Source organism: Seriola aureovittata, chromosome 5 (genome assembly GCF_021018895.1).
Source record: "Seriola aureovittata isolate HTS-2021-v1 ecotype China chromosome 5, ASM2101889v1, whole genome shotgun sequence".
NCBI lineage: Eukaryota > Metazoa > Chordata > Actinopteri > Carangiformes > Carangidae > Seriola > Seriola aureovittata.
The window spans coordinates 24,400,148-24,428,111 of NC_079368.1; the positions used below are offsets into that span (position 1 = coordinate 24,400,148).

General features: G+C 42.3%; 1 protein-coding gene across 3 annotated transcripts; it reads right to left on the bottom strand.

Moving 5' to 3' along the window:
* Positions 1 to 53: 53 nt before the first annotated feature.
* Positions 54 to 27,356, bottom strand: LOC130169892 (atos homolog protein B). Of its 3 annotated transcripts, XM_056376936.1 has the most exons (11): positions 27,019 to 27,356; positions 15,108 to 15,323; positions 8,654 to 8,840; positions 8,130 to 8,337; positions 6,586 to 7,945; positions 4,565 to 4,623; positions 4,111 to 4,210; positions 2,841 to 2,999; positions 1,816 to 1,884; positions 1,326 to 1,531; positions 54 to 666 (listed from the first exon to the last, which is right to left on the bottom strand). In XM_056376936.1, exons 5-11 carry the CDS (start codon positions 7,771 to 7,773, stop codon positions 513 to 515), a joined length of 1,935 nt encoding a protein of 644 aa, XP_056232911.1. In that variant the 5' UTR covers positions 7,774 to 7,945; positions 8,130 to 8,337; positions 8,654 to 8,840; positions 15,108 to 15,323; positions 27,019 to 27,356; the 3' UTR covers positions 54 to 512. The 3 variants fall into 3 exon arrangements, with proteins under 3 accessions (XP_056232911.1, XP_056232913.1, XP_056232910.1); XM_056376938.1 differs by lacking the exon at positions 15,108 to 15,323; XM_056376935.1 differs by lacking the exon at positions 27,019 to 27,356 and having other exon boundaries at positions 15,108 to 15,490.
* Between the last annotated feature and the right edge of the window lie 608 nt (positions 27,357 to 27,964).

Here is a 27,964-nt window from a genome sequence, read left to right on the forward strand (position 1 = left end):
AACACTGAACTCAGAGATTCGCCACCAGAAGTTTTTCAGCTGTGACGCATGTGGTATGTGCTGTCCGTGAGTCCTGTCGGTCTATTTTGGTGTGTGTGTGTGTGTCAGTGTTTGTGCATTTCTTTCTTTGTTCAGATGAAGGCGTTGAAAAAGTCCTGCTTTTGACTGCGTGCATGCTTGACTGCTCCTACACAAATATATATAATATTTTTTATAATTTTACTGAATGGAAGATACAAGAAATGCCATGTTTGGTTTGAGTGACATTTCATATCTGTATCTGAATTTTCAATGGAGACTAAATGCATAAAAAAGGGGGACTTTTTCAATGACCAACACTGTATCACATATGTGCACGTGTGTCTTGTGAACTTGTGTCATGTTTCATTCAGTCTTCTCAAGTTTTGTGTCCATCATTCTAGCAGTCTGTCTGTTTCCCTCCCTCTCTCCCTTTTAGGAAGCACAGGAGGGGCTGCATTGGCGTTGGGGAGGGTCGAAGGGTCAAGCTCGGGTCACACGCGGGGGGAGTATTTAGGGTTTCTTGGCACCTCGGTGAAAGATTTCAGCTCATAAGGGATCCCTGTGTCCACTTCGATGGATTTGCGGGAGAATAGCAGCCGGATATCGTTGTGCAAGTAGATCTTCCCAGATTTGGAGCTCTGGAATCTGGGAGGGGCAGAACCAAGACCAGTGTTAGCAAAACTCTTTGTTTTATCTCAACAAAAAACTGTTAAACTAACTGAAACAAAGCTCTAAATTAATACTTCTGGGATGCTTCTACATTTGTTGGCTTTCTTCTTGGCAAGAGTAAGATGAGAAAAATCAATATCACTCATATCTGTCCATTTAATATTGGGCTACAGCCAGCAGCCAGATACATTAGCTTAGCATTAAGTCTGGAAATAGTCTGGGCTCTGCCCAAAGGAAACAAAACCCTCCTTCCAGGGTTATGTGCACAACTTTTTCTTAGCTGGGCACAATGACAGAGCTAGCTGTTCCTCCTTGTTTCCAGTCTACACGCTAAGCTAAACTAATCTGCTGATGGCTATAGCTTCATGTGTTTACTGTCATCTCATCTAACTCTTGGCAAGAAAGCAAACAGGCATGTTACACAAAATGTTATTGCTGTGACAACAGAAAATAACTGCCAATGCAGGAAAATAGTTTCCTAGTATTTCCTAGCATTTAGTGAAAATCTCAAACATATTGTATATGAATAATTAAATAAATATATAAAATAAATGTTAGTCTATCTTACAAGCTTGAAGTCAAGTCAGGATCTCAGGTATAAAAAGTAATGCAGACTGCTGAAACCTCAGCCGTACCTGAGATGTATCAGGTAGCAGAGAATCTTCTTCCTGTCTACCACTCCGCCCACTGGAGACACCTCGCCTTTCCCCTCAACCCCCTCCTCCACAGGCACCAGGAAGATACGGTGGCGCAGGAAGGTCATGTGATTGACCGGCATGTCGCCAAAATTGTAGGTCACAAGGAACATCTTCACCACAGTTTTGTTGGGATTAAATAAGGTCTGAGGAGAAATGCAAGACCATAGTCAGTGTTTCAAACGGGAAAAAATAAGACAGCTAGCAGTGGTTTTAATTCAACTATTAAAAAGGATATTTTTTTATGACTCAACCCACAAAAAGAAAAGATCTCAATATCAACATATTGTATATCATCATCGTTTAAATGTTGTGGAAGCAGGGATGAGATATACCTAAAAGTTTTCAAACATTGTCATGGGCAACCTGGCCCTAGCTTCCTGTGCAAAGAGTGAGCTGAGCATACGGAGAGTAAAAAAGACAAACTTACCACTTGAATGGTCCCTGCTTTGGGTATGCTGTATCCTTTCTTTCCAAGAGGCTCAAGGGAAATCACCCCCTGAGAGGGAGAGAGACGTGACACTGAATAAACATCCTCAATCGCTATTCATGATGAAATAACTCTTATTCTTTGATGGATTTTAATAACTGTGAACTTCTACATCAGGATCAGGGTCTGGATTAAATGTACTGAAATTAAACTTTTTAAGGAGAAGTGGTGTGACAGCAGTAATTCTCTTTTCTGGTTTGATCTGGTTTGATGATGAGACACATTTGTCACTTTTGCACATAGAACCAATTCATCATCCAAAACACTTAACACACAAAAAAAAAAAAAAATCCTAAATGAAAGCACACAGACATATTCTGCTGCAGTTACAAAAGTAGCTAAGGGGGTAGTCATATTACGTTAGATGTGATTAACAGTTCAAAGAGCAGAATCAAAAGAGGCCCTACATTCACCACTTTTATACACAACAACTCAAAGTCATCATGAGGCATGAAGCTAAGAAAGCTAAAACAGCTGGCTTCCAAATGTTCTAGTCTTACAGCACACACAGTTTAAGACTTCTTCTAAGTATGACTAAAGTTGTTCACATGTTAATGCTCGGGATACCTTAACTACGTACGCTCTGAGCTTATGTTATATGATTACATATCTGATGAATGTATAGTATTCAGTGCTGATGTGGACAGATGTGGGAAAAGGCTTCATGGTATATGCATGAAAGAAAAAACGTACCGCATCATTTTTTTTACATCTGGCTCTGAGGGAGCAAGCCAACATCAACGTTGTTGACGCCAAATCTATGGTTGTTGTTGTTTGGGTAGTTGTTCTGATCTCTTATTTCACTTTGTTTTTCTTTTAATGGGTGCAGTTTTTTCATACTAGCAAACAAGTCTGCCATGAGCAATAAACAGTGTTGGTTTTATTGTTTGTGCCTGACTAAGCACACACATAACACCACACAATCACAGTATATATCTAGGAGACACGCATATACACAGACTGACCAGGAAGGGTGAGGGTGCGCTGTGCTCTGAGATGTCGTAGTACGTGACCTGCACGGGCAGGGTGACGTGCTGTGGGCAATAGGAGCCGCTGGCGCCAATCTCCGCTGTGAAGCCTTCAATCCTGCCAGACGGGGAGAACCGTCCCTTCAGTATGGACTCCTGCAACACGTAAGACAAAGAGAAGAGCATATACAGTCATCAACAAGAGCCTTTTAAAACTCTTTATACTGTAAAACTTGCCGTATAAAGTTTATTAGGAACAGGTTGCTGCTGCACCGTGGAGTCATGCTTGGGACATATCCATAAAAAAATCATATTTCATGTATTTATTTTAATTGAATCCAAAGCAGTGTTGAACACAGTAATAAAATATGCATTTGCTGGCCAACAGCAATGTGAGCCAAAAGAAGGGTTCTCTGACATAATTACATTGTAACTTGTTTTACTTTATTTTAATGTCAATAAATTATCTTTAAACACACACTAAGGAGTAAATCTAATATTTTAGATATAACCCAACCGGTCAAGGCAGACGACCGCCCACCCTGTGTCTGGTTTTGCTGGAGGTTTCTTAGTGGTAAAAGGGAGTTTTTCCTCGCCACTGTCGCCAAGTGCTTGCTCATTATGGGAGCTGTTGGGTTTCTCTCTGTAATATTGTAAGGTCTCCACGTTACCCTGTAAGTCCCTTGAGATAATGTATGTTTTGATATGGCACTATACAAATAAAAATGAATTGAAATTAAATTGAATAGATATGTTACCAATTGCATTTTGGCACCGACTAATCTTCTGCATTTACTGTAAATCCTTATAATCCTTGGCGAGGCTCTGCATTAATTAGAAAAACAGCAAGGCCTACTTTCAGAAAGAGGAGGACCCAAAAAAACAGATTTCAGGACAGGAAGGATCTCCAACAAGTGCGATTCTTTTCACTGATATTCAAGATACACAGGCTCAAAAATAGCGGCAACCGCTTTAAAATTGTATGCAACTAACTATACAACTAACTTTCACGAAAAAGGTTAATATTCCATCTTTCTTAAAGTCCTGCTCGAAATGTTTAATATAGATTAAAACCTCTTTAAAATGTAGTTTTGCAATTAATTTAGTGCTTTTTTACTTTCCCTTATTATTTTAATATAACTTGTTTGATTTAACTTGTGTATATAAATAAAACACTGACTTAAAAGACTTCATATTGGTCCTTATGAAAAATGACCCACATCTGCTTCTGTCTCCGAAAGTAAAAAGCAATTGTTAAAATTTGTACCTCAAAGTTGCCGAGTAGTGATCTGCTGATGGAAGACGAAGGCCAGCTGGAACGTGTGGAGCGGCCGGTGTCTGTGTGTCTGCCGCTGCGCAGCTGCCGACTGAATATGACCACAAAAACACACAAAACAGACCAGTGGTTAGTGGTTAAGATTACACTAATTTTGTTTTAACCAACATGTCACATGCCTCTGAGTGTGTCTGAGTATTCAAGTCCAGACACAAAACCCTTTAATTTAGAATAACATACAACCTACTCTGACTCCCACTGTTTACTTTGCTACAGTCAATCTGACTGACACTGAACTGATCTCATCCATCCACATGTGTGCTTGGACTTAAACATAAAAACCTGCTTAAGTTTAAATCCTGTTCCCTGTTAGATCTTGTCTTTTTTATGCAGATTTTTTTTTAATTACATGATATAACTTACAATAATATCATGGATGACTCACCTTTTCAACCGTAGCCCACTTTTCAGTCGTCTCCCTGATCTTGTGCAGTCTGTGGCAGTCTGGTGAAAAAGGAAAATTATGATTTGTTTTTGTCTATTAACATTCAAATTTTCGTCAATTAGCTATTCACAAATCTGTACCAGAAACTTTAAATTGTTTGAAATGTTAAAAAATCTAAACGTGTCTGTGAGAGAAATCTGGATGTGTAATTGTGTATTTCAGGTGTCCTCTTACTTACTGAGCACTGACTACTTGATGTTGTGTCATGCGCACAAACATTCCCCATTTCCAGGCTGCCGTTCATCCTAAAGGCCACCCAACTGTCAGATGACTCGTCACTAGCCAACGCTACACTACCTGCTAGCCATTTGCTCACAGCAAGCCCTTCACTCACCGTTAGCTTATTGGTGTTAGCTAACCCTTGGTTACACTGGCTCTCTACAGAGCTTGAAGCTCTCTGTCAGCTGGTCGCCTCCTCATCACAATTGATCAAAACCACATATGGCATGGTAGAATATTATCGTGTCTCACCTTGCTGTGTCTCTGAAATATCTTTTTCTAGCTTTTATTTACTCTAAGTATCACTTGTCAGCCTTGATCTTTTTCTTTAAGTCTTCCTTTCACTGTCCTTGAATCTGTCTTACATCTATCTGTTTCTCCCTGTGCTTCCCTAACACATACGCTGAACACCTCTAGCCAAAGTGATCCCCCCACTGTATGGAACCTAACTAGTGAACTAGTGAACCCTATTGTCATGATTAACACACTCCCCATCCCACAAACCCACACACTCAAAGCTCTTTCTGGCCTCCCAGTGTTCAAAAATGGCCAATTCACTTCCAGAACCATTTTTAAGCAGGATGTATGTATGTATGTGTGTGTGTCTGTGTGTGGTTATGTGTGTGCATGTGTGTGAGAGGCTCAGTACACTCATGTGGGGGGGAAACAATGGACCCTACCTCAATGGGCTTTATTCTGGAGCTACTCAGCCTGTTCCAGTGTGGTGTGATAATGAGCCGGCCATCACTTCATTCTGTCACTTTTACTCGTTCCCTTAGTTTCTCTTTATTTATGCCTCAGCTACTTTTCCAGGACTGCCAAGGCTCACAGATGTCTTACCATCAACTGCTGACTTTGAACAGCTACTCAGCTACTTCCATATTCAAAGTACTAGAAGCCTTCACATAGTAGGAGCCTAAATGTTTTCGGGTCTTAAAGAATGGTATTTAAATGCAAATGTGCACATGCTGTTTTTCTAACGTATGCTGCAGTAAAATCACCTGGAGCCTCTTTGTAGTTGTTGTTAAAAGGGCTATTTGTAAGTTTTCTCTGCTGCTGAACGTGGTTTCTTACAGGGTGCGGGTGGTGGTGATTGCTGCTTGACAAGAGCTTCAGGCATCATTGCGTTTACAAGACAAGAGGTTATAATATGCCCTCTGAGCAGTGCTACATCCTCAGGGCAGATTGGAGTCTACAGTGAATTGCTATCAGAAAGTGATGAGACGGGCTCGGGCTAGCTGGTTAGCGTGCTAACTTCAGTAGAAGAAAAGACATGATAGAGACGAGAGTCAACATTGCAGTTGCTTTCCACTGCTGGAGACAATTCCTGGTGAGTAAAGGAATGACGTTTGATACTGAATTTGCAACGTTTCTTCTAGACTGTTAAGTAAACTGCTGTTAATGCTAACGTTAGCTATGTAGCTAAACTTATAAATAGCTCCTTTAATTAGGGTTGGGAAACTGAATCATCTGGTCATTAAAAAAACAGAAAACCGTTTTCCTCAACTCTAATTTCCTTCCTTCAAATCCTTTTTGATATGAATAATACTAGGACTGTAGGAATATTTAGTTTCACACCATGGGTGTCTTGTTTTTAGCATAACAGCTAATGTTAGCTATTAGCTAGTACAGTAGTTGGATCTATAGGCTGATGCAGTTGTTTTGGAAAACTGGAATATTCAAAGAAAATTTCCAAGGGGTATGTATAATGTATGCTTTTGTATGTATGTGTCTGTGCTAACCTTGGGCCGGTCCCATGCAGAGGGCAGCAGGTGGTTCCAGTAAGGGGCAGCTTTAGCATCAGTGCTGCGACATGAGGCAGGGCCAAGTCCTGGAGCCAGCAATGACAGCCTGCTTCTCTTGGATGTGGAGGGTCCTTCATCTTCTGAACATGACTCCCCTGTGTCGCTTGGGGACAGCAGCCTCTTTTTCGCCGGCCAGTGGCCTCCAGAGGATAGACGGTGGCCATTACTGCTGGGTGTTTTCTCCCAGGAAGCCAGGCCATTAGAAGAGGAGGAGGCAGCCTGGGTGGCACTTCGCTCAGGTGGGGAGGATTCAAGTCCAACTTCCCATTCAGTGGCCTCCCCTGGTTCCTGCAGCTCTGTGTGGTGTGGGGGGGAGAAAGGGCCAGGAGGGCTGGTGGGACTGGCAGGGTTGGGAGTCTCATATGTGGACATTTCATATAAGTGGGGGCTTGGCTGGCCTCCAGATGACCCATTGGTACAGCTCTCATTTCCAGGGCTACCTAGTGAGTAGCTGGGTGTGCGGCCCCCATTAGGAGGCTCAGTCCTGGCTGAGCTTCCGAGGGAGTGGCCCTGGTCACAGAGATGCCCATGTGGGTCACACATTGGTGGTGATTTAGGTGAGAGTGGGGCAAATACATCAGGAATGGGTTTATCATGATTGTGCTGAGTTGGACGTCGGGAGGGAGTGTGGCTTGGGGAGAGTGGGGGGGACCTGGGTGACAGCCCCCCCTCAGAGTCTCTGTGCTCCATCTGTGTGCAAGAGTATACAGAACCAGGCCCACCAGGGCCCATCGCTAACCCCATCCCAACACCTTGAGCTGGGGCTGGCCCACACAGGACCTCTCCCTCTAGTGCCTCCCTGTCCGAGGAGTCTCCCAGGTGAGGGCGCTTATGAGTCAACTGGGGCTCCTCGAGCCCCCTTTTTACACCCAATCGGACATGCCTCTGTTGGGCATCAGTGTTGGAGTCTGTGGAGGTAGAAAATCCCCCCAACTGGGAGAAAATGGAGAGCTGGTAGACCTTTTGGAGCCGCAACTCCTCCTGACCAAAGTGTCTAGGCACCCCTGGTCTGACCCCAGGGTCTAGGCCCTGTGTTGGGGCTGTAGGTGGAGGCAGGTCCCCCTCTTGGGCTGGAAGCTCTAATGGAGCCTTTTTGTGGGCTAATTCCACGTGAATGTGCCGCATGGTTTCTATGCTGGAGGATAAGAGTCTTGACTAACTTTTGTGCAACAGGTCAAGTAGGTTCCTCACTAGTGCCAGGAGGCAGAGCAAGATGTTCCACAGGAATAGGAAGTCCTATAGTTCTTGCTGTGATATTGTCAAACAGTGTGAAACAGGAAGCTGAACCGCACAGCACCTGAGAGGAACAAAATACAGTATTACTGTTCAGGACAGATTTGAATAATATGATAATACAATACGAGTGAAGGAAAAAAATAAAATAGCATGAAAAATAATAGACATAATAGAGTTTAGGCAGAAAATAAGGCTCATTTGTCTCTTGTCTAATAGAATAATAAGGCCGAAGATCAGTATCTCACCTCTGTGCCCGTCCTTGTCTAATTCTGCCCGTGTGGACAAGCTGCATCTGGCACAACATCTGGAAGTTGTGTCTAAAATGGCCTACTGAAGGAACCTGTCTATCTCCATGGCCGCTGCCAAAAAACAATGCCAACATCCCAAAGTAGGTAATCAGGAAACAGTGAGGACTCCAGAGGAAGGAGTGAAGATGGGGACAGGAGTTATGACCTGAAGAGAAATAAAAAGATTAGAGAAAAGTTACTACAGTATATTTATGTGTAATGCACCACTGCAAGAGAACTGAAAACATTCCACTTTTGACGGCATGCTTGTTGAACATCTTAGACACATTTCTAAGAGGGAAAAAAGATTTTAACCAACTTGGTCAGGCAACTTGGTCAGGCAACCAGTTGGTCAACACACATGAAATACTTTATACTATATTATTATAACTATATTTGTTTGTTTAAAAAAGAAATTTATCATACACTGGTCTGCAACAAGTTACTTGAAACAAATCATCAACCTGAGGGCTAAAACTCACCAGAGGGGCGGAGTGTCAGTGATTCAGGAGGCTCTTGAGAAGAAATATTTCTGCACCAGAATCGGACGTAACTCTACTGGGGCTCCCTCTGTGATTGGCTGATAGCCAGACATGTCCTCCTTGGTCACCTAAGTGTGGGGTGTGACATGGCTGTGGCATCATGACAGGGTCATTCCACCCAGAATCCCTGAAAACACAGAAGGACATTAAAAGTCATCAGTCAGTTGTTCTTACTTTACCATTAACAGTCATTAAGATGGGAGTATTCCTCACACACACACACACACACACACACACACACACACACACACACACACAATGGCAGACACACTCTAAATATCCTAAGAAAAGAAAGAAACAGACGTCACGTCCTCATACTTGACAACACTGCAGATAAAAGCACATGAGAAGAACAACAAAAGAGACAGATCAATGAAATAATAGTTAATGAACTCAAATAATCAAACCTATCTTGTCGTGCAAGTAGACAACAAGTCAACTTATCCCATTTTGAGCACAAAAACTCTCTGGCTCGAGGATCAAACATGGAGGAGCAACTCATGGGGCAGAGAGTTGATATTTCCTTTGCTAACTTGGCACTGAATGGTGTGAGGCCAAGAAAAGCGGGCCATTTCCGACCCACTTGGACCAGAACTTGGGAATGTGGGTGGGGGAGGGGAGCGGGGTGGGGAGTGTGGGGGGCACCAGTAGCCATGGTGACCAGTAGCCCAAGGATAACGGCTCCTTTGTGCTTGGCGACAAAGACAGAGAAAAAGAAGCAGAGCCAGAGAGAGCGAGACAGAGAGAGACAGAGAGAGATAGATAGAGAGAGAGAGAGAAGGTGGAGGGTGGAGGGTGCTACGGGTGCTGGGGTAGACTGGCAAAGATGCTCTTCCAAGAAAATATCTACAAACGCATGAAAATGAATATTTCAACACACTGTGTTCTGTTGACCTGAAGCAGGGAAAATAACTTGATTGAAGTACTTCCACATTTCATCCAGAGCTTCAAATGTAAAATATGATAGAGTAGAGGACTGTTGCAAAAAGCAGGGAGAGCTCATCTGACTAACACTCAGCTGGCACCCATATACATCAGTAAAAAAGAGAAATACAATTGGTTCCTGTTGAGACATGCATTACAGCAACTAATTACTTCACTTTCTCGTATTTTCCTTTGAATCATCGTAAAGAAACAGTGATGACACATGAATCTGTTACGTACATGCAAGTTATGACAAATGCCTAAAGATGCAAGCAAGAGGAAAGAAAAACCTGGTAAGAAAAGGGAAATGTAGATAATGAGAGTTGTTCATGGGTATTTTCCACTGACACACATCTGAAATGTATCCACAGGTGGAGCCATGAGGGATGTTGAATAAAATCCCTAAATTACTATACAAATGATGTAATGATCAAAGTAGGTAAGTAATACAGGGGGTATCACTTACATAGCTGCACTCTAGGTGACCTGTGGCAGGCATTTAAATTGCTTGGGTGACAAATAGTGTTTATATGAGCTTATATTGTGTTTCATAGCTTTGCTCCAACTAAATTCCCCATTCATTTGGGACAATACAGTCCTCAACTCGAACAAGAAAGGAGGGATTATCTGTCAAAGATGACGCAAGAATGAGAGGGATCCAGACAGTGACATAAAGGGGAAATAGGGACAGACTGACTCTTCACTGCCCCTGTGTACATTATAACCTGATTATATACAGCTGCATTATAATGGTATATCATAAGGTAATCATGCTGTCCTATCACAGCACACAAAGAATCACATGGACACCACAAAAAACTGCATTTGGAGCCTAAATGCCATGAAATTGTCTCTGCTATAACTCATTGTTTTCTTATTGGAATATGAACAGGAAGGAAAATGTTAATGTCTCTGAACACATTTATGAGTCACATATCCACTGCCCAAGCCAGGACATTTGGAAGACAAATACTATAAACCAGGGCATTTGATTATTTTGCTGATACTTCTCAGGCTGGGGGATGGTCTAAAGCAAAACCACAACCGTCCAAGGCAAAACAGGGATATCTGATTAATTTCTTTACTAAGTCAAAAGATAGGCAGTATGACATATCTACATGAATTCTGGTAACACAATACAAGGAATCCCCTCCTCTTGTTTTGTCCCCCCAAGGACAGGTGGAGTCTCCTGAGCGAGTGCCCAGTGGTGGACGCAGGGTGTGGGGGATGGGGAAGAATGGGAGAGGAGTCAGCGGTGAGTATTTATAGTTAATGGCTGTGTCAGAGCTCGATGGGAGTACCCAAAGGATCTGTGCTAGGCCCCACTTGATTTCTGCCCTTATTTTGGACTAGCTGAAAAGGAGGCTGGCAGAGGCCTCCCAGCCCTTTTCAGGCTCGACCCAGGACCCAGCAGAGCAGGGGAGACACTCTGGCTTGACCCCAAGAAAGGCTTCAGGTTGCTGGAGTTGTGTGTAAGCTTAGATCTGACAACTTAAAAGCTCTTAAATACTCTAGCTGGACCAATTTCCCCAATATGGGTAAAATAAAAAAGTTATCTTCTCTACATGAAATCTTTACATTAGCTATCACTGATTTAAAAAAACAACTCATTACCCTAAAAATTCATGTCATATTTCCTTGACAGAATCCTGCTGACATGAAGCGTGAAGATGTTACACATCACTGGCAGGCCAGGTGCAATCTCCATGTGACACTGACTTAGCATCACTGGAAATTAACCAGCAAGTAATCATTCAGAAAGACACAGTGCAAGAGTAGAAATCATGAGATGACCGAAAAAGGAATCAGAAACACCTGACAACAGCCAGACAGAGACAGAGAGAAAAAAGGAGAGAGAGAGAGAGAGGAGAAAGAGGATGGGCAAACAGGCAGACCACTGCCAAGCCAATGACCTTGAGCAAAGTATAAATACAGCAGGAACAGGTAGAGCTTGACAATGTCAGGGCCAACTCAGAGTTCATACGGTACATAAACCCTGTTAACTCACAGCCTAAAAATTCAGCTGCACCAAAAAGCAGCCTTTTGTACATGGTAGTGAATCTTTTCAGATTAAAAAAGTCCTGTAGAGCAACCAGAGCCGTCCCCTGACTTCCCTCTTAAGAATGGTCCGTGTAGAAAAGCTGCACGCTGGAACGTACTGTACATGAATGTAACAAGAAATCAGTATTCAGTACAATAATCAGACCTTACACTGGAGCTATAATTAAAAGGCTTAAAAATATAAAACCCTCACAGATACCTAATGAATTAACTCTGGGTAACCGTGTCACATTTTAGGGTTAAGGTTTATTTGTATGCACAAAGGAAGAAAAAGATAAATGAGAAAAAAAAAAAAAAAGAAAAAAAAAGAAATGCCAGTAAAGTGGTGTACAGGACCAGTGGGACCAATGGACTAAATCTTAAAAAAACAAGGCCATGTTGGCCTTGGCCAAGGCTTAGCTCTGGATCGAAATGAGAGTAGACTCAGTCCCGCTTACAAAAACATTCAAATAGATAAGCTAATGATCAAACCTGGGAAATGACTTTCCGACAGCAATCAATAGGAAAATGAGATGGGACTACGAAGGAAGAACTTCTGTCTCATTTATTTTCCGCCAAGATGCACAGCAGAAAAAAAGGGGAAATTACCATTCTGGCAATGATAACATTACGGTGATAGTCTAGGAAACATTTTTTTCTGGGGAGTTTTGCTTGCAGTCTAAAACCTGATCTGGATACTAAATGTTATTGTGGACTAAAAAAGTTCACATGAGCATCCCAACCTCAGGAGCTGCATCAACAAACACTAGCAGTGTTTCCATTTACAGTCATGTTTAAGGACTGAGATAAAACGGTTCAGCACCTTTTCCGTACCTGACACCTAAAGACATACCTGTTGTGGAGCTCAAGCGTTTTGTTCAGAAGATGGTCGTATCCTTCAAGGAGGATATTAAGTGTTGAAATAGGTGCAAGCCTGTGTGTTCATAAGTATGTATACACGCCTGTGCATAAGCACCACTGAGTGTCAATGAGTGTGTGAGCACACTTAAGGCACAGGCCCACTGTGGACGTGAGGTCAACGGCTAAGGGTCTGGAGTCAGATGATTTATAGCACATCAGGAGGTGCAGCGGCACATTTCATCATCATGAGAGAGGTGGTGTTATGAGTGGTGGTAAAGTATTAAGAGCTTGTTAGACTGAGATACATCATCAGTTATTGAAGTGGCAACAGTAGCATCAGTGTGTTCAGAAAATCATTTGCAAATCAGGAAAAAGTACATTTAAGACCCTGTGAACCCTGGAAGCTTTGAAAAGTTGCACATAAGTGGAATAAATCACACACACACGCACACTGTAAACACAAACTTTCCATTAAGAGGTATGCTGACTGCTCTGACCTCAAAACCATCTCTCAGTAAAATGTATGGAGGTGAAGGGGGCAGAGTTCACAGCTAGCACCTATCCTCAGAAAACACCCTGACATTTGGCCTGTATACATTCATCACAACACCCAGATGATGCCTGCAAGTGTGCCCACACACTAACACAGGCACACACAGAGTACGTCATTCAAAGCACCATCACTTTCTCTCTTTCAGCTGTTAGAAAAAAAAAACATTCAATTAAAAAAATTTAACACAGGGAGAATACAACCAACATTTATATTAACTCTTAACTTGAGTCGGTTTACACTCCCTTACAGAAGTGCAACAGACATAGCCACCGCATAGTTCAGATTTTCTGTCTGCATGCTCTTTAACAGTTGCTGTACTCCACCTTTAAGAAATAGTTAATGGCAGAAAAACAGCTGTTGTATTTACTGCTGTCTAAATTCATCTTACTGTTGTCTAAATTTGCTTTTAGTTTATCATAATTTGTTTATTATATTTGTTTATAATATATTATGTGTTACACAGGAATGTAGTAGTGTAGAGCCACAACATTCAAAAACCAGCAGAGTTGCTTTTAAACAAGTAAAACAACAGTGTTTTTTGAGGAAATCTGAGCCATTTTTATGATGTTTTTCCTCCCCTTTAGGAACAGTAAAAAGAAAAAAGAAGAAAAAAAAAAAGGTGAATCATTTCTAGATCCCAAACTAGGTTACATGCCTTTGACACTAATACTGTATGGTCTTTTTTAATTTCTTTCATATCATTCAGTCCAATGTAGACAGATGTTTGAATCAAAAACTTTTTGCATTCTCAAATGCATGTTCTTTTGATATAAAAATGAGTTCAGTGGCAGAGGCAGATATAGCCTTCAGAAGGGAGAAGTGCCAAGTACCAATCAAAACAAAAAGGAGGCTGTGTCCTGGGCGCGTTTCTATTATTCATCTTTAACAAATGAACAGGTAAAAACATACCTATTTGTTAAGAAAGGTAACATTCTATTAAATGTCCTTCTTTTAAGATAGAGTTGTATAAGCAAATGACAGAATTACCCAATAAGCAAACTATGACAGATGTAAAAAAAAAAAAAAAATTGCTACATGTTAGCTCAGTTGCCAAAGTATCTTGCACACAAACTTGACAATACCCTGACTAACTCCTTAGAAGAAAGAGGTGGGGACTTGTGAGCATTTGGCTGTTGGATGGGGGTTAACTCTCCATGTTATAGACTATGTGATACTACATTTTTTTCAATCGGTGACATGAGCTATCATCTTGAATGGGATTTTTGTGAAAACTGTGTACTGTAGCCGATCAGCTGTACTCTGCCCTTGTGTCCTGAGCCAACTCTTTACACTCAGAGGTGTGATAGCATCAGCATGAGGTTAGCAGCCTCCCAAATGCCTCAATTGTCTCATCAACTTTTTGCAGGACCCCACCCAAGCTACTCCCAGGCCTCTGCCTGGAGGCTGATAAAAAAACACACACACACACACACACACACACACACACACACACACACACACACACAAAACTTGCCAAGTGCTCCTGCACAAACAATCACCTGTTGATTAGATTACAGGAGCCATCTGCAGTTTGTAAATCTGATGTCACTGTTGCACTACAGGATAGGCTGACAGCTGACTGCATGTGTGTGTGTGTGTGTGTGTGTGTGTGTGTGTGTGTGTGAGTGTCACACAAAGACAGAAGAGACAGGAAGCGGCAAAGAAAGACATGAAAGTGACAGATGGAGAGAGGCAAAGTTGACTGAAACTGATAAACCTCTGAGCAAGACAGTGTCACACTGTCAACACACACAGGGCACTCAGGCTGGGGAGTCATGGCCGTCTAAACTAAGCTGGCTCAGTGACATAGTTGCTGAGAATGCTGTTTGACACAGGGTCCCTTTCTGTCTCTCCCTCCCTCCCTCCCTCTGTCTATATGTCTGCCTGCCTGTCTGTCTGTCTGCCTCACTTTCATGTAGCCATTTTTGGAGCCGTCGAGTCACCCGAGCCCAGCTGACAATATGACAGCAATCAATGGACACTTGACGTGACAGCAGGAGAACTTGTGACGCTCACCTTCTCAGACAGATGGAGTTTATCTCACTGCCTCATTCTTTGCCTCTCCTTCCTTCCTCTATTTCGCCTGGTGGCTGGATGGGTGACTCTGCTGTGTGTTTTCTTTCTTTTTCTCCTCCTCCTTCTCCTCTGTGTTTCTATTTCCACTGGGTCAGGCTGCCTCTCTCGCTTTCTCTTGACTCTCCGAGTTTGTTGTCTCTCTTTGCTTCCTTCCTCCTGAATAGGTGGTGTTGAGAAAGACGGAGAAAAGTCAAGTTGTTTTGTCAGGATGCCCAATAGCCTGCAATAGCTCTGTGTCTCTCTTCTGTTTTCTTCCTGTCCACCTCTCTCCACCCTCAGTCACACACATACACAAATCACAAGCCCATCAGCAACTCTCCCCCCCCACCCGTCTTGCTTGTTCCCTCCCTCTCCTTTTCTCTCTCTCTCTCGAGCTTCCCCCCCCTCCGTCCCTCTTTCTTCTTTTCTCTCATTCGCGCCCCTCCAAAATATCTGGAATACAAAAGCCACTCCACATGCTAGCAATCCCCCTTTCCTCTCCTCCCATTCCTTCTCTTCATCACCCTCTGCTCTCTTCCTCTATCTACTCCCAGGCCCCTCCTCTCCTCCCCCGTCTCTTTCTCTCTCTGTATGTGTATGTGTGTCTGTTTCCTCTCAGCTGATAGAGCAAGGTGTGCTTTGCTCACTCAGCAGTGAAGGCATACAGTGGAAAGAAAGGGGAGGGAGTGCCAGCTGATTGGCCAGAGAAAAGGGGGGTCAGCTGTAGTGGCTGAGTTCCTGATTGGCCAGAGGGAAGGAGTGAAAGGGGGGGAGGAGGCACGGTGAGCTGAAACACCGCCCACTTGCTCCTGCTCAGCCTGTTCTGCAGAAGTAAAAAAAAACAGCACTTTCCCCAAACACTGTCTGTGTGTGTTTGTGTGTGTTTGTGTGTATGTGTTCATGTGTTAAATGTGTGTCCTTGACAGCTTCAACTATATTCTGTGTACAGTGTCTAACTTGTCTGATCTCGTCCCACAACACACGTATGTGTACGTGTACGTGTGCGCGTGCGTGTGCGTGTGTGTGTCTTCATTCTCCCACACACAAAGGCACAAACAAAGTGTGTAGCATGAAAGGTGCACAGCACCTATAGCCTACACAAGCTTAAAAGCAGAAGGCTTATCTGCTGCTGGAGTACAGATAGAGAATGAAATGAATGTGAAAAAGTTTATCAGCTGAGTACCAGGAGCAGCCCTCGTGTGTGTGTGTGTGTGTGTGTGTGTGTGTATGTGTGTGTGTGTGTGTGTGTGTGTGTGTGTGTGTGTCTCTTGCCATCTGTGAGCTAATAAGGAACAGCATGTTGACTGGGCAAGAACTATTTTGAACAGAGTGGTGTGGTTAAACGACACACACAGTGCAAACAAGTGCATCACACTCTTGTGTGCGTTCTCTCACCTCACACACAGAACATTGTGGGTGGAGATTACGCAAGTTCAAGCACTGCGCACAAAACATACCTGAAGTTGTCAAGATCACACAACTTTAAATCGGCCCTCTTGTTCCAAACACACACCTACCCACTTATGCTTTTGTCCTTATTTAGGAAACCAGGGTTGAGATATTAACAGATGTGTTCTGGCCGACCCAAGAGAGACAAACCTATTGATAGCTCTTTGTCTCTCTGTGTCTTGTCACTGTCCCATACTCCTCATTTACTGTATGTCTACCTCGTGCTCAGTTTCCATCTGTGACAGCCCATGTCTGTTTCCAAAACAGGATGAAGAATGTACACATGCCAGTTGCTGCCGAACTGCTGTTATCCCTGGTATAGAGAAGGATGGAGAGGACATTGTGTAGCTGTGTTGAGTTTTCCTTCATCAGCTCAGTGTGATGTAAAGATTATAAAGCTCTCAGAGATGAATGTGTGATTTGGGGTTATTTAAATAAAGATGACTTTAATAGTCTTGTCATTTTAACACTCTAAGGTTAGGGTTAGGAAAAAATGGTTTAGACAGCTTACTTTGTTCAGAAGAGGAAATAATTTGCATCATCTCCATTACAAAATAAGTACAAATACAGTTTCTCTTGTTCATGAAAATAAAGAAAATTACTGTGCTACACTCTTACATCAGTTGGTTTTTACATTTAAAAACTCATACTGATAGTAATATGTTAGTATGTGAAGTTACCTGCAGCCACCAGGCCAAATACCGTAAATACTGGCTTCCAAATTTGCACTCTCGCTGCCTTGTTAATCAATTAAACATTGTGCCAACAATATGCTGCAGGATAGTGAAAACTGTCTGTTATTATGGCATATCTAAATCTTCTATGCGAACAACATTCCCAAACCCCAAAGTTTTCAATATACTACCATACAAGTCACATAATAATATTAAATCCTAAGATATGAGAGGGAATGTTTAATTTTTGTGATCAAACATTGACTGAAATGATTAATCAATTATCAATTAATTTTCAGCTGATGGACTAACTTATAGATTAATCAACTTATTGCTTCAGCTCAACACGCATGTCGTCGTAGATGGATGCAGGATGCATACATTTGTGTGGGAGGATGTGTGTGAGCAGTAAAAGTGAGCAGAGAGGAGGTTTGAAAAACAAGACACGTCTTCAGCCACATACCTCCAAATATAGAGATGTGGGGATGGGGGGGTGGGGAAGGGGGGGGGTAGTTGGCGTAGAAGACAGAGACAGCAAGCGGAGACAGACAGAGGAAGATAAACTGACATGAGAAGACTGAAATCAGGAGAGGCCTCTATATTCAAATATGCTGAGCTGCTGCTTTTGACAGCACAGATTGTAAAAAAAAAAAAAAAGAGAGAAAAAACTATAATAATGGGGGCTTACTGCTAGCAAGCAGCACTGTATTTATGATCTTGTGTTTCAGTGCGCACACACACACACACATACACACACACACACTGTACCTTTAAGAGCCCATGTTGCTCCCCATATTTGGGGAAAAAAGGGTGTGTCTTCTCTATTAAGACCCTCCTCCATTCAAGGGCACTCTGAGTGCAGCTGAGGAGAAAGAAGCATTGAAAACACTCACTCACTCACATTCCATCAAACACATGCATTGATGGAATCCTGACGTGAGAGCATGGCAGTGTTTGTTTTGATGTCTATATGACTACGACAGGGTCGGATTTTCAATCGAGGCACATGAAACACTGCATAACACACACAGACACATACGTTGTTTTTCGAGGCCTCTCAAAGTGACACCAGCTGTGTGTTTTCTTGAGTCGGGGGTGGGGGGGTTACCCACCAGCTCTAAAACAGCCACAGCTTTGAAAAACTGTAGAACTTTGATTTGACTCTACCACCAGCTACAAACCTCTTTGAGAAAAATCAGTTAGTCACAGTTTCAAATGGCCAGTTTTAAAATATCGAAAACAAGGTCCAATTCACCCTCCTTCTCGGGGAGGGAGAGAACAAAAGGAGGTGAGGAAGAGGGGAGGTGGAGGAAGGGTGGGAAAGGAAAGTGTGTGTATGTGACCGAGGGGGTGGGGGGTGGGAGCAGTGGTTCTGTGTAATACTTTGCATGTTTAAAGAGGCGTGGATCCCTGCGCGTGTTGGGTGTCTGTTTCTAATGGCATGTAGGAGTGTGTTAGTGGTACACACATGGAGACATATGTGTGTGTTGTGAGAGAGCGAGGAGAGGACAAACAGTGGACATCAGGAAAGCTCTAATGTGCCAAAAAAAATTTTCACAGCTAATATTTACCAGGAAATAACACACAAATTGAATTGCTACTTCAAATCCATTTGAATTTTGTGATGCAACTCGTTTGTTTTTCCTGTAACATTTAAGTCAATTTGGATGTCATGTAATAACATAGAAATATTGTAGGAAGGCTGATGTTTACAGTGCCCTTTTGAACTGAAAGAAATATAACACCCTTCCATTTTGAGGGCTACACCATTAACAGGGTTAAAGTTTAAAGTGCAAATTTAAAACTGGCACTCACTTATACCGCACGTGCTTTTTATCTTAGTCTTCATTTTCTATTTTTATCAGCCTATTATGTGTCACCACATGGTAATAAATTTAGCTGCTTTCTATTTTCAACATTTCAGCCCTTATTTCTCTGCAGACCAGTGTCCTGTTCTGCAGGCAACTGATGCTTTACCTGCCAGTCTAACAGCTATAACCCCAACGAGAATCCCATATAACCACAACTTTACCTTTATCAGATAGTCAGTTCCTGTGGAGTTTCTCTTCATATTTGCATTTCTAAAGCAGCGTAACAATCTGGTGAGATGAACTCTCTCTGGAAGGGTATGTTTAACCAGCTGCCTGTTGATAAATAAGCTCACTATGCTGAAAAGAGGCTGAGAGCCTATTTAAGCACAATCATTTAACTTTAGTGCTCAGGAAAAAAACTGTGTAAATATGTGTATATGTGTATACCTGGCTCTTTTTGCCATTTAAGCTAATTTGCTAGATATATTTGACCAATCCCAAAATGGTTCACGCTTTATTTTGTTATTGTCAGAGTTAAATTTATGATTTGGGGTTAAATTAGGCGGAAGTAGCAAATAGACATTCTTGAACACAGATTTTTTGGGAGTCCATGTAAAAAACACCAGACTGTCCAAATAAAGCATTCCTGAAATAAGTTTTGTTTGTTTTTCCATTACCAAATATGTCTCTCCATCCACTTCTGCAAACATGTCCATTGTTCGTCTATTAATCCAGCGCGAGATGACTTGATTCTGCAAGTGTAGAAACTTTTCTTTTGTGTATCCTGTAATCTGGTTTAAACTTCCTCACAGAGATAATGAGAGTTTGAGGTTAATTCAGTCTTCCTTTCAACACCAATCCATCATCAAAAATGAACTACTATTTTCCAACTACTCATCCACAGCTCTCACTAATGTCATGTCATGATTTTGTTACTTTTCAATGTAATATTTAACCTTTCCATTTGCAGGAGTAGTGGTTTACTCTGTGATACCTTTGAGTGTCTGGTTGAAAAAAAAAGTTTGGACATAACACTCGATAATTAGCTCACTTTTGCTGTGGAAAGACAAAAAAATAAAATAAAAATCAAGCAGCGCCTGATACGTCCAGTGAGGAAAGGGAGACAGTGCAATGGGAAGAAATGCAGAGATGGGGAGGAGTGTGGCACCCTGAGTCTTGGTGACAGGCCGGGCCAGCTCAGAGGATGGAATGTTCCAGAGAAATATGCTGCCTATTCGTGGAGGACAGGAAATAAAGCTCGCTTGCTCGCTCTCTCTCCACCTCGCCTCCCTTCCCTCTCAGACCTCACTTCTTCACCCTGAATTCAGCTGCCCGTTTTTTCACCTCTCTGTCTCTCTCTGTAACATCACCTCTTTGTCTATGTGTGTTTCTTCTCTTTCCTCCGTTCTCCTCCGTTTTTTTTTTTTGTGTGTGCATCTTCCGTCAGTCTAAAATCAATTCCTTTTTTTCCCTTTCATGCTTGGGGAACTCGCACAGCGTGGTGTTGCACCACTCAGACTGGCAGCGGCTGAAAGTAGTCTAGCCTGCCATCTGGGCAGTGAAAGGAAGAGGGGAAAAAAAACACTTTCTTTGTAGCATAGCTCACTAATACCTAACCAGGACATACTGTCACTATTTAACCAGCCAACCTCACTGATGATTAGTCACTAGCCAAAGTGGATGGTGGAGAGGATTACACTAGCCGTGAGAGCTCATTTATACCCACATTTGTTAGAGGTGTGTGCTCATTTTAGGACAGCTGAATATGTGAAAAATGAGGAAGAACAAAGCTCAACTTTACAATGAGCTTGAAGACAAGCTTAACCAAAAGACCAGTGACGCTTGCACACGTGCACGTTTATGAACACACATGTACAGAGTGGGGGTGGGGTGGAGGGTGTTAAAGGGTGAAGGGTAGAGAGGGGTCTGGCTAGGGTTAATCCAGAGATCATTCTACACACACACACAAACACAAACACACGCACACAAACACACACGCTTGCGGTCATTAAGCAGCAGTTAATAATGAGAAGCTTTGGTACCACAAGAGTTGCTGCTCTGTGTTTGAGCCTAAGGCAGGGCTGCACACACACTATTCGCAGCTACTAACATGCATCAGAATCCAAATAGGCAACTAGACAAAACACAATCAACGTAAATAAGTTGGACATAGATCCAATATGTGTTGTTGTTAACTCTTTCTATGAAAACTGCCAGCTGTTTCATTTAGCAAATATCAAACCCAAGCAGCACATAAAAGTACAATTTATAGGGTGTAACTGCTTCATTTGAGATATCAGTCTGGAGCAAAATTATGGACCGACTGTTCAACGGACCTAGCAACTGACTGAGCAATAAACACTGCCATCCCCAGATCCATGCCACTAGCATGGCTAAATAGATGCTTCAGTTCATACATACGCTATTAATTACTTAATTACCTACTCCTGATTTCTACGGTCAGTTTAACTGAAACAACAAGGCACTTTGAGACAAAAATGTCTCAGCTGTTCCCCGTCTCTGATGGCACAACATCAGCCAGGCACACACACAACAGCACACTAATGAACCACAAGCACGTGAAAACAAGTAAAGACGCAGATATGCCCCAATGATAAACAAAAGAGGGCCCCATTTATTTATACCGTGTGATTAGCACTCACTTCACTTAGGCTTTAACTGTGGAAAACAAACCCACAGACACACATACACATGTACAGCCCTGTATTGCTTGAAGGTGTTTTCTGTATACCACAGCTTTAAAACTCTCTGGGAGGACATGAGACATACTGATGCTTTCAGGCCTGCAGGAAATACACAACTGTGTGCGTTCTTTTAGTATCAGGAAAAACATGACTAGGGAACAGACTGTGTTAGCTGAACCCAACACCCCCAGTGTCAATTCACGTATATATACTCCAAACATCAATGCAACAAAAAAAAGCTTCCAGCATGTAAAACAATATCATTAATGAATTTCCAAGAGTGGGTGTCACAGTTTTCCAAAGAGGAATCTTCTTTCATTCTAGATGAAAGTAAATTTATGTGACAAATGATGCATGCAAAGGCCCAGTCCTGTCATACACACTCAGCCTCCGCAAGATGGAAAGATGGAAATAGAATCAGCACGGAGAGATGGAGGGCTTTGATGCTTTGACTAGAGGAACGAGACAAATGACAAGATAGCTGAGAGTAATGGACAGAGGGGACAGGACAAGGATGGGAGGGAGGGAGAGGGGCAGAGAGTGAACAGGTCTTAGCTTGATAAGCTCTACGTTGACCTATATAATGCACAGAGATTCATCTGCCTTCCAACATCTACACATTGATTCTGAGGTGTGTGCGGAAGTCACATTAATAGACTAAATGGCTCACAGCCTACATGAAAGGTATTTATGTAACCTGTGTATTTGCGTGCTAAGTCATTCAATAGGATTACATATGAAACTCAAGTCACTTGTGAGGCTCCCAGCACTGGATTTTAGACATCTTTGTGATAACAGTAACACACAAGAGGTTGTTCCTTATTTATACTCAATTATGAGTGTAAAGCCCTGCTGCAAAGTTCGGTATCAACAAAATACACAGATGGCACATCAACAACAACTCACACTAGATTTGTTTTCTAGTTTGCATAAATAAAACCAAAACAACAAAGAATATCAATGCAAAATTAATGTAACAACCCAACAGCCCTTGGCCAAATGTGGTTTTTCAGCCGTGGTAAATTGTCTTGGTGCAATCTACCCACTGTATAATTTCCACTATCCACCTAGATATTTCAGGTGAAATATTTGTGTATTAGTTTGGTTTGTAGCTCTGCCCCCGTTCCTCAACTAGGGCAGTTTGTTTTGCCCAACCAACAGTCCTAAATGGACAGATATTCAGTATAATGTTATATTAAATGGAGGAAAAGCTGCAACTCCTCTCTTTTTAGAAGCTTGAACCAGCAAATTCAACTAACTTATTTTCATTACTGGTTAATCTGCCAATCACTTTCTTGAATGATCGAGTAGTTGTTTAGTCTATTAAATATTAGAAAATACTGAAAAAAAGCATACAAAACCTAAAAATATTCAGTTTACTATTGAATAAGACAAAAAAGCAAATCCTCATGACTAAGAAGCTGGAACTTGGGAATACATGGAACATTTGACACAGCAACAAAGCAAATGATCAAAATAGTTGCCGATTACTTTTCTGTTGAATGACTAATCGATTAGCTGAGTCATCGTTTCAGCTCTGCAGTAGACGTTTGGCATTTTCTACTTTATAAATGACTAAAATGTACACTCACAAAGTCAAAGAGAGCCAGAGATAAAACTCTCACATACCCACGCTGTACAGAACTGCACTTTGCCTCTCAGGGTGTAATGTCAAACCACGTTGATTTATTCAGCAGGTGGTTCTGTCGCCTTGCCACCCTCCTCCCTCTCTCTCTCTCTCTCTCTCCCTCTCTCTCTGGACTTCTGTTGTCAGCTGTGTTTGAATAAAGGAGAGCAGGCTGCTAATACAGATGGGATTGTCTTTCAAAAAGGTGTGATGATGATGCTGTTTTCCTACTAATAATGAAACATGGGTGTGAATTAAAGTTCTGAATATTTATATTTCCATCCTGCAGGTATTTTACTACTGCGCTGATCCTCAATGGGGCGATATCTCCTGAAATATTGGTCAATAAAATTCTAAATTGATACTTTATCAAGTTAAGAGTTTGTGGCTCTGCCTTCCATGGTTTGTTCACCATGCAATTCCAACCATTTAGGTAACTCCAGCATCTAACAAACAGAATCAACTCTTCACAAGGTCAATCAGTAGCGCTATATTAAAATGCTGCTCAATCCTGGCTGAAGTGGCCTGATCAGATACCTGTGAAAAGCCTGTCTCAGCCACTTATTGTACTTAGAAGTAACACATTGAAATAGAAAAGCTCAAATTAATCAAATACTGCTACTTGTCTATCTCATTATTTTCTAATTTCCAGCTGTCAGTAGATTTAGACCCTCCACCACCTTTGAAACGGTCTCCAGATGCTCACTTAATCTAAGCGACCAGAGGTTACAGAGTGAAGGGTCTCAGGGTTAAAGGTGCACCAGTCAAAGCTGCACAGGTGTTATTTTAGATGCTGGGGAATAAGCTGTTATTTAGGAGAGAAAACACACACACACGCTTTTATCCTACACACAACATTAAAAAAAAAAAGCTTCCTTGCTTCCTGTAATGTCTTTATCTCTTCATAACAGACCACTTCTGAAATGTCTTCACTCTGGAAGCTTTTTCTTGGAAGTCTTAAATGTGAGGACATGAATATGACAGAGACACACTCACAGTTTATGTTGCACTCTGACCTGTCCACTGGTAAATTTTATGATTCGTCTCAAGCCGCCTCAGCTTGGACCCTAGGCTGAACAAGGTATCGCCTAGCAAACAGCATCACCCAGGCTTGGGACCCTTGAAGGGGTTACGCGATGAAAAACATCTAGTAATGCCATCTACTGCCTTTAATCTTTGTGATAAATGTTTTCATCTGGGCTTCTGCAGAAAATTATAAAAAGAAATCTTTTATCAGTGTTGCTTTGCTGTGAATAGGAGGACCTTTACTTTTACACAGCGCTGGCAGATCAACAAGGTTCATACTGACGTATAAAGAAGCTACGAGGTAGCATTTCTGTATTTTCAGAAAAGAGAAAGACATTGTTCCTGTCAGTGTACCAGCCAGTTCTGGTTCTTAGTGATTGACTTAAGGCTGTGTATTAAAACATGTATTCACAGTGACATACAAATACGGCTACATTTGTGGAGCGCTTTCTTTCACTTAACCTTAAATCCAACCCTTAGTGGTTAAATAGCTCTTTATTTAAGAGAGGTAATTTAGCTCAGATAAGGATGCAAGTGCAATATGTGCATGCACACACACTCACTCACTCACTCTCACATACAGACACAAAAACAGACACACCAGAGATCAATATAGCCCCAGAGCATTGTTGAGTACTGGATCTAACCCACATAATCAGCTGTAATCTCTGACATCAAATCCTGCAGAGACACATTGGAGGGCTGACAACAAGCCTTCATCAGCTCAGAGTGTCTAATAACCACCCCCACTTTCCACACACGCATAAAAAAAAAAGTGCTGCCAGGTACAGAAGCTAAAAAGGAGAATTGCAACCATGAGCCATAACCACTCAGCCAGTATTGTACATAGGCTGGGTGCAGAGAGGACCACAGCAAAAATGGTGTTCCTTAACTTTGATGTAACACATGATGACCCGGACTACACATGAATAAATTTGTATACTGCAGCTGAACTGTAAGTAAAGTAAGAATAGACACTTGCAGGCCAATGTTTAACAGAGGCTGTAACATTGCTAGTCTGGGCCTAATCTGTCTCTCTAAATCTCAAGTAAGCGTCATATTGATAATGTAGTCATCTTCTAAACAGCTTAGCAAGGTAGGTGGCTCCATATATGCTCCCTGAGAAAACACACGGGATCTCAAGACCACACTCCTGCTTCATTTAATGTACTTGGCTGGGACGTAAACACAGGAGCATATAATGTTTTTCCCTGAGGTTGAATATATTAGTAGTTATACATTTTGAGACAAACAGACAAGTCATCACTGGGGATTCCTGGCATTGTTTTCCTTCCATGCTAAAAACGTCCCACACTCATCCTTGCTGAGTTTTTGATGCTTACCGTCCTTCCTATTCTTTTGATGTGAGACAGACGGTTTTCTCAGTTTCTTTGTTTCACCTGAAGAGACACACCATCTTGTTTGAACATTAAAGAACTTAAGTCAAAGTGTGATTGTGCACAGGACAAGCCCAGACCAAGGACTGCTGAACAACATGCACCTCGCCTTCACGGTTGGTTACAGCAAAGATCTGCATGACGTCACACTCAGCTGAGGACAAAGCCCACTGGTTTCTCACAGACAGAGAGGTGGGGGGTGGCTGTCAGACCAACGCAAGGCCAAGCAATAGAGTGAAAAATGAAGACTTGTAGATGGATTTGCTGCAGCAATGTGGGTGAGTGTGTGTGTAAAGAAAATCTTCTATTTATATACATGTGAAACAGCTGGTGGACTCCCATATGCACATGTGCTATAAAGGTGATGTAGAGTGAGTGTGACTGTATGCACATGAGGTGTAATGTGTATGTCAGAGCCATCATGCCATGCTTGTCAGGACAATGGGAGGAAGTGCTTTGCAGCTGAGCATAATAACACTGTAATAACTGACTCTAAACACTTCATAGGTTTTATATATACTTTAAATAGGGTTCAATGCCAACATCAATGCCCCCTTCACTGCATGATGCGATGCAACTCCCAAGTGCAATCCAAGGGAACAATACGCCCACTGTACTCAGTGCTATCCTCTCCCCTGTAAGCGTTACAGTGATCATCATCACTCCACCCGCTGAGCTACAGTCATAATCTCACAGATATATGCCAGTGCTGTTGATCCCTCCTTCTTGCAAAGCCCATATATGCACAATCCCAGGAGGGCATGAGTGTGCAGCAGTTATACCAAAATTAAATGTTTACACTTGCATTTTGATGGGACATCCATACCTATGACGGTGACTGATACACTGGGGTTTCTATCCCTCACTTCGTCCCTCGCCACCGCAGAGTGCACGCACGCACACACATACATAAAGAAAGAGTGAGCAAAGCAGACAAAGCAGGGGAACGCCCCCTGCACCCTGCAAGATACTGGCAGGTCATCAGCTGGCTTAGGCTGGATTCCAGTCATTCTTTGCTCAGATTCACTGATTGATAAAGAAAATGATGACTGATCCAGGGATTACTAAATAACTGCAACATTTGTGCAATATCCATACATGGCTATATTTAAAGTTCACACAATGCAGATGATTAATAGGTAGCTAGCTAGTCAGATGTGAGGATTAGTAAAATCATACTCACCTAATAAAAAAGGTGAATTCAGGAGGGGCAACACACAGTCTGAACTGACGCGTCCCTGTCGTCTGGGAGTTTGGCCTTTTTGTTATCTCTCTGCCGTGTTGACTGCTGCGTTGTCGGATTCCAGGTAGCTAACGTTAAAGGGGCGAAAATCGACTTCGACGCTAAAAGCCGTTAGTCGCCTTAGCTCTGGATGTCTGATGGGTAAAATAATCAGAGAGCTTCAGTATCGTCTTGCCACATAGCTCGCTCGCTTTGCTGTGTGTCTACGTCCCTTCCTCTCTGTGCCTGTCTTTTTTTGTGCTCGCAGCTGTTTTCGTTGTTTCAACCTTTGCCTGAAATTCCTCCTCTGTCCCTTTAAGCGTCAACGTTTCCGGGGTTCGCCAGTTAATATTAAGGGGGCGGGGCTTCACGGCCAGCTGAGCGCCTGTCATTTAAGCGATTGGCTGCTTCTGTTCCGCTTAACCAATCAGCACCCAGGGATTAGGCCGTCTTGAAAACATGCAGATTTATTCAAAAAATCCTGCTCTGTGATTGGGCCATGGATTACCTCAGGAAACGCCCAGTACACGTGCTTTTTCTACCCTCCCATTCTTTACTGCGAAAGACGGCTGTTGTGCTGTCAATAGGTCCTATAATCAGAAAACTACAAGAAAACTATGTACTGACATACTAAATAAAAACTTTACAGTTATACAGCACATCAACTTGCTGTAAAACTACACACGTCAACGGATAACTTTGCAGTCAAATAACTGGCAACCCCCTTCTTTTCTTCCGCTAGTACTGAAACTAGCCATGTTGTCAGAGCTAAGAATAGCTCAGCTACACGTTGAATCCCCATATTGCTTTGCGCTGCACTGAGTTCCACGCCCATCTACCCAGAGCAGACTGGGGCCTGATTACTCTGCTATGGAGAGGAGGAGGAGGCCTGTAGAGATAAAACAAA

Bases quoted from the DNA above. Each gene is read 5' to 3' on its own strand.
- LOC130169892 (XM_056376938.1), bottom strand. From the start codon at position 7,773: ATGCGGCACATTCACGTGGAATTAGCCCACAAAAAGGCTCCATTAGAG. The intron at 4,211-4,564 runs GTGAGTCATCCA...GGTCATATTCAG, and splicing joins AGTGGGCTACGGTTGAAAAG to TCGGCAGCTGCGCAGCGGCA. The intron at 3,000-4,110 runs GTACAAATTTTA...TACGTGTTGCAG, and splicing joins CACTACTCGGCAACTTTGAG to GAGTCCATACTGAAGGGACG.